We start from the raw sequence: 12,491 nt of genomic DNA on the forward strand, positions 1-12,491 counted from the left end.
ACAAAAGTGATTTTTCCTCCGTTGGTATTCTACTGTTAATTGAATTGTCTCATTAGATTAACCCCCCACTTGGTAAGGCAACTCACATCTTTTCATGTACTATATGATATATACCTACTACTGTATTTTCCACTCCATGCATCTGACGAAGTGGGTTCTAGCCCATGAAAGCTTATGCCCAAATAAATCTGTTAGTTTCTAAAGTGCCACAAGGACTCCTCGTTCTTTTTATAATTAAAGAGGTTCTTGTTTAACGTAGCCCAGTGTTTCCCAAACTTGGGACGCCACTTATGTAGGGAAAGCCCCTAGCGGGCCAGCCCAGGATGGTTTGTTTACCTGCCGTGTCTGCAAGTCCAGCTGATTGTAGCTCCCACTGGCCACGGTTCGCCACTTCAGGCCAATGGGAGCTGCTGGAAGCGGCGGCCAGTATGTCCCTTGGCCCACGCCGCTTCCAGCAGCCCCCATTGGCCTGGAGCAGCAAACCGTGGGCAGTGGGAGCCACGATCCATCAGACCTGCGGATGTGGCAGGTAAACAAACTGGCCCGGCCCACTAGGGCCTTTCCCTACACAAGCGGCATCCCAAGTTTGGGAAACACTGACTTAGCCAAAAATGAACTGTATCCACTGCATGATGTTGGCACAAAGCCAGAAAAAGACAGGGTAATCTGTGTACTAGTGAAAATACAATGAATTTAAATTTTTTTAACATGTGACCTTTTCATTATGGAAAAATATTCATGCCCATGACTTTGGTAAACACTGCAAAGTGGGATGGTAACTCTCACTCTCTATGAATGTTTTTATAGGGTTCATCAGCTCTCATAAAAACAGTACATCCCTGAAAGCTTTCGCTAAAAATGGAGCAACTATGAACCTATGGAAGCAGAAAAAACCACACATTCCAAGGCCTTCATACTGATTTTGCAGTATTTTCCGAAGTATAAAGTTTCATTTTAAAAAAAATGTAACAAATCCCTTTAGTTACAATGAACTTTCATATTGCAAATTTGTGCACTGTTATCATGAGTCTGGACATAGAAAAAGCAAAACAATTGCACTAATGGAAATACTGGAGAACTATTCCCCATTCATCTCAATAAGATGTTGGCTCTGACGCCTAACTGTGACAATTTAAATGTTAGCATTTATTACGCACTTCACTGCTTATCATACCAGTAAGCATTCAGCTCAAAAGTGGTTATATTGGATGCTGTGCCTGAATTCTCTATTAATGAGAATCACACAAGTACCAAAGGAATAAAGGTATCAAGTATTACAAATGCAAAAAGAAAAATATTCTATCATAATATATGTGGGGAGGGGTTCTCAGCAGAAGACTTGTCTTTTCCTAAGCCCCACATCACAGCAACCTTCCTTAGCCATGAGGAGATACATAGAACTCTTATTTGGACCCCAATGATGCTGCTATTTACTTGGCAACAGAGCACTCATTTTGAGCAATGCACAATACTCCTGCCACCTCCAGGAGTGGAACATGCTGACTCAGCAGAATTCTCAGTCCTAACAGCTCAGGAATTGAACTGTAGTTTCAAATCCCAGCATATTACGCTAACCATAGGGCTAGTCCTCAAACAGCTTTTTTATTTAAATAACTGATTTGCATACTACTATCCTTTAAAATTAGAATCAAACTGAACGCCTACATAGCCTTCCCCTGTTTTATCATCAAAATTTAGTACTTATGTGGTGCGCTGGAAACAATCCTTCGAAATGTTCCATAAATGACCAGACACACAATTTGTACAATAGTAATCACCAAGACACTATTTCCTTAGCAGATGGAAATGCAACAAAATCAAAGCTTTGAATGAGTATTAAAATAAAACTCATATATACATTGCTAAATATGGACCTTGATGTATTATACTTTCTAGCTTCTAAGGAATAAAATAAATCACCAGTCATATAAAAGGGAGGTACCAGGCATTTAATGAAGTACCATGGGTGCATTTAAAAAGTTCCTTCTGGTTTTAGAGGTAGTAGAATTTCAAGAAATGAAATTTAAATAAAGAATGCAGCATGGATTGGTAATACCTATAAAACCAAAATTAACTTTGTAAATGCACCCAATGAAAGGAGGGAGGTAAATGAGCCAACTAACGTGTGTGATAGTGAAAGACATCATGTTGTATAAGGTAGATGGATTTCTGTTAGCTATGACTCCAGTATGGTTATCTGATAATTGTAGTATTTGCATATTCAGTGGCAAAACCCAGATGGACGCTCACACATTCAATTGCTGGATATGTGTTTTCTGCAGCACTGTTGCACCATGATTCATCAGGTACTATTCTGAATTCCAGATTATTCTGCTTGAGTAGAAGGTTCATCTACACTAAATTTAGCTGGTAAAAAAGTGGTAGGTAGCCAACAGTTAGCTGGTTTCAGTAGTTCATGCAGCTTTTTTTATACTGAGGTCCAGATTTCTCTGGTGGAATAGTAGAAACAAAACTTGTTCTCTGTTTTGTTGATAAAATTTCTGTATTTGTGAACAAAATTTGGCAGGATCCAGCTGAACACAGAAACTGAATCCAAGTTTTTGCAATGCTAGGGCACATCTTAAAGTACAGCAGGGGTGGCGAAACACATTCTCTATATAGATAGTAGAATTTGAGAGACTGGGGTGAAAATTTGTCTTAATTCAGGATTCAGGTGTTGAATCTGGATTTTTGTGATTCTGTTGCAACAGAATGCACTGGCACACAATTTTTTTTTCCTGGGGCATGGGCAGCTAAACTTGTTCTTTGTTTAAGTGGAACTGGCAGTGTGGGAACCAAAAATTGGTTGGATTCAGGTGCCAGATTGGGGCATTTGTGATATTGTTGAACTGGGATGTCTGGAGTCCAGATTTTATTGCTGTAAGAATAGCATCTACACCATATTCTCTATTTAGACATTATAATTAAGGGACTGTGGACCAAAAATTGGCAGGGGGTTTGCAGTAAAGTTGTTGCACTAAAATTTTTTTGATTGTTGTTGTGGTGGTGGTTTTTTTCGTTTATTTGTTTGTGGTGCAGTAGGAAAGGCTAAACTCGTTTTCTATTCTGAGTTAAAATTTGGGGGCTTCCGTATAAAAAAAAAATCAGCAGGATCCAGACAGATCCAAATTTCACCCAAACCTTTGATGAGAACCTGTGCTTCTCCCTAAAATTACAGAAACATGCTCTGAGGTGAGTAGAGGAGGAGGTACTTACTAGTTCTCCTCTCCCCACCCCTCCCTATTAATCCCACCACACCAATTGTGTCCTCTCCCTTACCTGATAATATCATCGTTGTGTCCCAAGAAGAATTTCTGGGTGTGCTCTCTGGTGTTATAAATCACCCCGACTCCAGCCACGAAGTAAACCACCTCCTTGCCTGCCGTGTAGTACAGATTATTGCGGCACTGGTGACCCCTGTACCCGTAAACCCATTCCAGACGGAGCTGGCATCTAGGAGCTGTCCGATCCGCCATGATAACCAACCCCCACTCCCACAGGCACACACAAAACCTAGTGCCGCCCTCCCTTTTCCCCCCTTAAAATGTTTCCCTCTTTTATCAATTCCTGCCTAGCTGCTGAATCTTCAGGTGCACTTTCCAATGCTGATTTTAATCAGAAAACACATTCACGGACCAACTCTGCTGCTGCTGTTGCTGCTGCCGCGGCTGCTTCTGTTGTGCTGCCACCATAATCTTCTGTTGCCCGAGATAAGCAGCCGCTGCCTCCCCGCTGCTTTGCAGCCCAGACAACTTCTAGGGGGATAATGCACATACACGTAAATTAATACTACACGGGTCTTTTCTTTCCAAAGGCAAAGTAACTTCTGTATGTCACCTCCACCTGCAGAAGAGTCCTGGCTGTGTCTTCGCTAATGCACTTTCTTGTCTTCCTTCTAAAAGGCTTTCTGGATTTTTTCCTTTTAAAATTTATGTCAGTAGATTTAAACTGAAAAGGAAAAAGGAAAAATAAGTATATTTAAAATGTAAAATAAACGTGTACTTAAAATGCAAAGTGCAAAGAGTTTTCCAGCAATAAATCTGAATTTAATCTGTCAATTCTAAGCGCGTTATACAGAAGTCTAAGCTTTTCCACCATGATCCATTTGCAATTGTCAATCTGCATACAGGATAATGTTGAAGAGAAACAGAATGAATATAATACACCCAAAGAGGATGACCTCTTCCTCGCTCCGTCCCAAAAATAGCTCTCTCGGAGTCCAAAACAACAATTTAATTCAAACACTGTCCATTTTGCAGCCACCAAAACATTTCAATTTACCGTCACAAGACAGCATTTTAAAAAAATGTTTACTAACATGTATTGGAATAACATTTTCTTCCCTGCGCTAACACACACTTTCATGACTTCCTTTTCCTTACTCTAAAGTCGGAATTAATTTTTTAGTTCTTATCTGTTCTGCGTGGTTTCTCCACATCCTTTGTAACATTCACCTCAAACCACTCATTCACCAAAAAAACAGCCACAAACGTCAGAGATTTCTGAATCAGAGAAGAAGAAAAGCAAAGACTCATGCAGATAACACTGTTCAGTACTAGATGGAAGGAAGGGTAGGAATAAGTTAATCAGCAAAAGGTTAAACCATGCTCTAACCATATTCATTATCCTCCATTTAACCTTACATTAACAAACTAAACCAGAGCGTATTGATATCGGGTAATATAAACTGTACCTCACAACCACAGTAGCACTCCCCAGTGGTACCGCCCCACGACACATAAGCAATATTCCCCAGATAATACATAACCTACTATCTATGAAATCACACTGAAAGCAATACGACCCTTAGGGTAAAATCTGGCATCACGCACAAAGATATACTCCACACAAGAAATATAATCCGGCAGCACACTCAAAACAATAGTCCATGGTGGTGATATAACCCGGTGTTGTTCCCCAGAGCAACACTCCACAGAGGGGACTGGACTGGGGAGCTTTAAACTTCATGTCACAAGCTGAGCAATATTCCCCATAGGAGAAGTAAAATGGGGCATCATCCTGCACAGGAGGTAATCTGATACGAGTACCCCCAGCCAGGGAATTTTTCCCACAGCCAGAGCAATGCTCTTCTTGGGGGAGGGGGTATAACGCAGGGCACCGTGCCCGATATGGGCAAACGGATACTAACCCCACAGCCAGAGCAATGATCCTCTGTGTGTGTGTGTGGGGGGGCACCGTGCCCCAACCAGGGGAGCGAGCGGATATTAACCCCACAGCCAAAGCAATACTCCTCTGTGTGTGGGGAGGAGGTATAACACAGGGGACGGTGCCCCACTAGGAGGTGGTAACAGAAGGATGTGACCTGACACCAAAGCCCATAGTCAAAGCAGCGTGCCCCCTCAGTCGCTATCTATCACCTGGCAGCAGCCTGGTCCGTGTGCTCCGGAGGCGAGTGCAGCTCGCCCAGCAGCGCGGGGAGGAGAATGGCACTCCCTTGGCTGGCTGGCAGGCGTCCCCTCCTGCCCCCGCCCGGGACTCGGTCTGCAGCGCACACGGCCAGGCTTGTTTCCTAGGCAGCCCTGGCGCCTCATTCAGCGTGGGCGGGAAGGTTAGTGAGTTGTCGTAACCGGCTTTGGAGAATCGGGGGGGTTCGGTTGGAAACCCCGACGCCCACAGCTAAAACTACTGCTCGCGGAACCGGCTTGGCAGCTTCCCAAAGTGGATCATGGGGATTGGAGTTTTACCCGCGCCTTTGAGTCGCCTTGCCCGGCAAGGGAGAGGCCATGAGCGCCTACAAGTCCCAAGATGCAACGCGGCAGGGACCTCGCCTTGTACCCCCGGCTGTTGCTGTGGCGGTGGCTATGGGGCTTGGTGGTTTTGGGTTGTGGCTGCATCTGACAGAAACTGCGGATGAGGGAAACAAATGAGCTGCGGAGCAACGGCGAAGGTGGGGGAGTGTCCTGACGTGATGGACACCCTGTCTGTGCTATTGCTCACGCACAGTCTCCCCATCCTCGCTCCCGTCCTGTCAAGCTCCCCGCCTTCCATTGCCTCAGTCTTTGGGTGCGCCATTCCCCTCCCCATATCCCCTCACTCCTACCGTTCTTCCCCCTCCCCCACAGTGGGAACAGTCTCTGCTTACACCAGGGCTGGATTTCACCCTCCCCTTTCGCTATTTCTAACTAAATTTTCCTTGGCTGCCTTCCACCCCTGTTCCATTCTGTTTAAAGACCTGCCTATTGAGCTATTTCCAATGGAAATATTACTAGGTTTGCCAACCTCAAGCCTTCAAACACAGCTACCCAGGCTGCCAGGCACCCTGAAAGCCTGAGATTGGCTGGCAAATCATGAAAAATAAAAACTTGGGGCCCTTTTCTTTGCCTTCTGGGGTTTGTCCCTTTAGTGTCCATGTTTCTAGCTTTTCTCTGCAACAAGGGCTAGAAACATCCATTTTTAAAATTAAAGCTGAGAATCTCACAAATTTAAAGGACTCCAGGAGCAGGGGCTATACATAAAACACCAGATATGAGACTCTCCAGATGCAGTGTGCTATACTATGCTGCATCCCTAGAGAGAAGGAGGTAATAGCACAAAAGTACTTACCTTCATATGCAGTGAGAGTGCCCTAGATCCCTAAAGTGTTCATCCAAGGTTTTTAATTTGATTTTTGTATTACAAAGGTTGTTACTGTTTGACCCCTTGGTGGTGCTTTTGGGAATTGTTCTTTAGCAGAATTTTGAAAGTCAACACAGGGTCCAGATAATAGGCCAGATTTAATTCAGTGATTATGAGGAAATATAATTTATGCTTCACTACACTCGCTGGTGAAGCTACACCAGGGAAGAAAAGAAAGCGCTTTAAATTCTGGCTAGTGTGTTATATGAATCCATCTGGTAAATAATCCCCAGAAGATGTATGCTGAGCAAGAGTTGGTTTGGTTTGTATTACTGCTTTGTGTTCCAGAATGACTTTTTATCACCAGAGGCCTGCAAGCTAGGTTACCTCAACTAACAACATGGTGCCAAGTATCAGAGGGGTAGCCATGTTAGTCTGTATCCACAAAAACAACGAGGAGTCCAGTGGCACAAACAGATTTATTTGGGCATAAGCTTTCATGGGTAAAAAAAACCCACTTCTTCAGATGCATGGAGTGAAAATTACAGATACAGGCATAAATACACTGGCACATGAAGAGAAGGGAGTTACCTTACAAGTGGAGAACCAGTGCTGACAAGGCCAATTCAGTCAGAGTGCATGTGGTCCACTCCCAATAATTGATGAGGAGGTGTCAATACCAAGAGAGGGAAAATTGCTTTTGTTGTGAGGCAGCTATTCCCAGTCCCTATTCAAGCCCAAATTAATGGTGGTGTTTGCAAATGAATTGTAGCTCTGCAGTTTCTCTTTGAAGTCTGTTTTTGAAGTTTTTTCATTGAAGGATGGCTACTTTTCAATCTGTTATTGAATGTCCTGGGAGAATGAAGTGTGCTCCTACTGACTTTTGTATGTTACCATTCCCGATGTCTGATTTGTGTCTATTTATTCTTTTACATAGAGACTGTCCAGTCTGGCCAATGTGCATGACAGAAGGGCATTGCTGGCACATGATGGCATATATCACATTAGTAGATATGCAGGTGACTGAGCCCCTGATGGTGTGGCTGATGTGACTGGGTCCTCTGATGGTGTCTGTAGAGTAGGTATAGGGACAGAGTAGGCTATGGGTTGTTACAGGGATTGGTTCCTGGGTTAGTGTTTCTGTGGTGTGGTGTCTAATTGCTGGTGAATATTTGCTTCAGGTTGGGTGGCTGTCTGTAAGCGAGGACTAGCCTGCCTCCCAAGGTCTGTGAGAATGAGGGATCATTTTCCAGGATAGGTTATAGATCGTTGAGGATCTGCTGGCTCACTACAAAGCAATTTTCCCTCTCTTTTGTTTTTTACCCACGAAAGCTTATGCCCTAAATAATCTGTTAGTCTTTAAGGTGCCACTGGACTGCTTGTTGTTCAACTAACAACAGAGACCACTTGTGATGGGTTCAGTCACAGAGACCCCCTTGGGACTGTCACCTGACGTGCTGGAATTACCTCTGAGCCTGTTTTCCGTGCCAGATTGGGACTCCAGAACCCTGCCTTGTTGAGCCAGACACGCTAGCCTGCTGCAACACAGACCCAGGTCTGGTCCATGCCCCAAAGCTGCAGACTTTAACCAAAAACTGCTCAGCAGATTACCTATCTCCAGTACCCAGACACCCAGTTCCCAATGGGATCCAAACCCCAAATAAATCAGTTTTACTCTGTATAAAGCTTATACAGGTTAAACTCGGAGATGCACAGCTGTTTGCTCCCCCAGGTATTGATCACTTACTCTGGGTTAATTAATAAACAAAAGTGATTTTATTAAGTATATAAAGTAGTATTTAAGTGCTTTCAAGTAATGACAGACAGAACAAAGTAAGTCACCAAGCAAAATAAAACAAAAACACGCAGGTCTAAGCCTAGTACATTAAGAAACTGTTTACAGGTAAAATCTCACCCTCAGAGATGTTCCAATAAACTTCTTTCACAGACTAGACTCCTTCCTAGTCTGGGCCAAATCGTTTCCTTGTTAGTTCCAGCTGAGGTGGTAACTAAGGGATTTCTCATGACTGGCAGCCCCCTTTTATCTGTTCCACCCCCTTTTATAGCTTTGGCCTAAGGCGGGAATTTTTTGTCTCTCTGGGTCCCCACCCCTCCTTCTAACTAGAAAAGTACTAGATTTAAGATGGATTTCAGCATCATGTGACATAGTCACATGTCTTATGAGACCCCCCCCCACCCCCAGCCTCCATTCTTCCTGAGCTGGCTTACATGAACACAGGAAGGCTTATAAGTAAACAGAATCATTTACAACCAATTGTCCTAGTCAGTGGGAGCCATAAAGATTCTAAACCACCATCAATGGCCCACACTTTGCATAATTACAGTAGGACCCCAGAGTTATACTTTATATTTCTAGCTTCAGATACAAGAATGATACATACATACAAATAGGAGAAGGATATTGAGTAGGTTATAACCTTTGTTATGATACCTTACAAGAGACCTTTTGCATAAAACATATTCCAGTTACATCATATTTACACTCATAAGCACATTTCCATAAAACATATGGAGTTGAACATCACACCACTATTACATGATTTAGCTCAATTTGGAACATTTTTATTAGAGAGGAGGGGGAAACCACCTTTCAGAGACATGGGAGCCATATTTTCTTTAATATGAGAAATAGAAAATATAAAAGCCTCAAGAGACAGAAAACTTACACAAGCTTTGGTTTATTAATAAAATATCTGCAATTTTCTCATTCTTCACTGGTTTGTGGTGTATTGTGGATGGTGTCTTCAATCTTTTCTCATGACTCAATTGTGTAGTATCTTTTTTGAGTACTTCCATGTGAATTCTGCAAAATCAAAGTTAAATGTTTCATAAAAACTCACTCAACACAAAGTCAGATCTGGTCTCTTCCTCCACATTTGTATTGCAGTTCTGGCACAAGGTATGTAGGATGTTTACGGCCTGCATATCATTATGGTGTTCTTCATACCTGCTTGACACAGAGCCCAACTCTGCCGGGGCTTTCTTGACAGATGTAGAAGGGGACTGCAACTCTGTATATCTACAGGCTAACCACCTCTGTGTTGTGGGCACACTGTACTGCAATAGTGGTTGCAAAGTGGCTCTGCTGGGACTCCAACATTGAGGGTAGGTGTGCAGATGGGGAAATCTTGTTTGGCTTCTTGGGATTTGTTCAGCGGTGGGGAGCATTTCCCCACCCAAGTTTCTTTACTTAATACTAATAAAGCTTCCTTCCTACTTTTCCCAGATCCGTACCATCCTCCCTATTTTCATTAAAAAAATGTTAAAATGCATGAAAGACCAAGCTTAACTGATTCTTTCTTCACAGCCATCATTTGCATTGAATTCAGTTGTCTTTTTCAGCAGTTACATGCCAAGTCTATATGTCAGAATTTGCTTCCTGCTTTGTCCAAAATTATATAGATAGATATTGAAGTTGTTGCTTATAGTTATTACCATACACTCAGATTGCTAGTATAGTATATGGGCCTTTTTTCTAAACGAATAGCTATAAAAAATAAGAAACATTTCTGCTTGCAGAATAAAATCTATAGAAATGCAAAAAAAAAAGAAGAAGAAGAAGAAGAAAGTCAAAACCAAATGTAACTTTGTAACTGTGTGGATAAGGTGTTGGATACATATTAAAAGCCCTGATTGGCCAGGAAGCCAGTTACTGGAGAAACTGCCTTTCTCCTTATACCCCTCCCTGCATTTAAGGTCTGTTGGGACGCTTATGCTGCTCGTTGCTAAGACTGAACTTTCTAGAAGTGTCAATAGAGCTTTCACGGTGGAAGTCCTTTGTGTTTGGAATTCACTCCCCTCTGGTAGTATGCCAGAGAGTTGATTTGGCAGTCTTCAGGCCATGATGTAAGGTACCCTTACATGAGTGTCTCCCATCCAGACACTATGAGAGCAATATGACTGCACAGATTTAAACTATGCCTTGTGGAGTCAAGTCTGTGTTTAATTTTGTATGCTCTTAGGGCCAGATTTGTAAAATTATTCAGGTTCCTAAAGATACAGATAGGCATCTAGTGGGATTTTTCAAAAGCTTGAAAATCCCACCTGATACCTATCTACATTTTTAGACATCTAAGTATCTGTAAATACTCCCATAACTTTTTCCTGGTGGTTACAACATTACAACATTCAACCAGGATGTGAATGGCTCTGGTTCAAGTCCCTCCCCTCTTCTCTGATGTGGAGCAGGGAGTTGTACTAGGTCTCCCACCTTCCAGGTGAGTGCTCTGAGCATACTTACTAGATTGTGCCCCAAAGGCAAGATAAGTGGGGGAATGTCTCTAAGCTGTGATCCCACTGGAGCTTGAATCAGGTGCCAAGCATCTGGGTGCTGTTAGGATTTAGGCGGCTGTATCCACACCCAGCTGCTGGGTGTAGGTGCCAAGTGGACTTCAGTGGTAGAAATATAGGCAATTAGGGACTTCAAGTGCCAACAGCATTATGCATCAGCTAAGCAGGAATTTTGTGCATGTCAGTAGTGCCTAAATCAGGGCTTCTTAAACTGAGGGTAGAGACCCTTCAAGGGGTCGTGAGGTTATTACATAGGGGGTCATGAGCTGTCAACCTCCACCCCAACCCCACTTTGCCTCCAGCATTTATAATGGTGCTAAATATATTAAAAAGTGTTTTTAATTTATAAGGGGGTTTCACGCAAAGACTTGCTACGTGAAAGGGGTCAGCAGTAAAAAAGTTTGAGAACCACTGGCCTAAATGTTGAACAATAGGCACCTAAAGTGGCAGCTATAAACCTAAGTCCTCTTTGTGGATCCCACCTGTAGAAGCTAAGTAGTATGTGCTTAAAACATTTAAATATATATTTAACTTTACTTTACAGAAGTGTACTTTTTAAAGATTTAAAATACTTCACACTCTTTTACATTTTGATATTATAAAACTTCTGTGTTGAAGTGTATTGTGCTGATTATGATTAGGTAAGTTATATTGGTAATTTTAAGAAAGAGTAGTTTTAACAATTATTGTGAGGCATAAATCCCTGTTCAATAAAGCTGGTACTGAGTCCCAAAGGACCACTAAACTGAGAGGAGTGGTAAATACCCTGGAGAGTAGGGATAGGATACAGAGGGACCTAGACAAGTTAGAGGACTGGGCCAAAAGAAACCTGATGAGGTTCAACAACGACAAGTGCAGAGTCCTGCACTTAGGACGGAAGAATCCCATTCACTGTTACAGACTAGGGACCGAATGGCTAGGCAGCAGTTCTGCAGAAAGGGACCTAGAGGTTACAGTGGATCAGAAGCTGGATATGAGTCAACAGTGTGCCTTTGTTGCCAAGAAGGCTAACGGCATTTTGGGCTGTATAAGTAGGGGCATTGTCACCAGATCGAGGCATGTGATCATTCCTCTCTATTCAACATTGGTGAGGCCTCATCTGGAGTACTGTGTCCAGTTTTGGGCCCCACACTACAAGAAGGATGTGGAAAAACTGGAAGGAGTCCAGCGGAGGGCAACAAAAATGATTAGGGGGCTGGAGCACATGACTTATGAGGAGAGGCTGAGGGAACTGGGATTGTTTAGTCTGCAGAAGAGAAGAATGAGGGGGGATTTGATAGCTGCTTTCAACTACCTGAAAGGGGGTTCCAAAGAGGATGGCTCTAGACTGTTCTCAGTGGTACCTGATAACAGAACAAGGAGTAATGGTCTCAAGTTGCAGTGGGGAAGGTTTAGGTTGGATATTAGGAAATACTTTTTCACTCAGAGAGTGGTGAAGTACTGGAATGGGTTACCTAGGGAGGTGGTGGAATCCCCTTCCTTAGAGGTTTTTAAGGTCAGGCTAGACAAAGCCCTGGTTGGGATGATTTAGTTGGGAATTGATCCTGCTTTGAGCAAGGGGTTGTACTAGATGACCTCCTGAGGTCCCTTCCAACCCTGCTATT

The 12,491-nt window shown here is 43.0% G+C and overlaps 1 protein-coding gene across 3 annotated transcripts in view; it reads right to left on the reverse strand.

Annotated features, from left to right (window-relative positions):
- EML6 (EMAP like 6) overlaps positions 1-3,945 on the reverse strand; it is a 371,399-nt gene extending 367,454 nt beyond the window's left edge. The window contains exons 1-2 of one of the 3 annotated variants that reach the window (XM_050951702.1): positions 3,838-3,945; positions 3,280-3,755 (exon numbers count right to left, since the gene is read on the reverse strand). In XM_050951702.1, the coding sequence (XP_050807659.1) occupies positions 3,280-3,476 (197 nt within the window). In that variant the 5' untranslated portion in view covers positions 3,477-3,755; positions 3,838-3,945. Of the gene's footprint in view, positions 1-3,279 lie in introns of all 3 variants that reach the window. The other 2 variants (XM_050951703.1, XM_050951704.1) reach the window with 2 other exon arrangements.
- Between the last annotated feature and the right edge of the window lie 8,546 nt (positions 3,946-12,491).

Source organism: Gopherus flavomarginatus, chromosome 4 (assembly GCF_025201925.1).
Source record: "Gopherus flavomarginatus isolate rGopFla2 chromosome 4, rGopFla2.mat.asm, whole genome shotgun sequence".
Classification (NCBI taxonomy): Eukaryota; Metazoa; Chordata; order Testudines; family Testudinidae; genus Gopherus; species Gopherus flavomarginatus.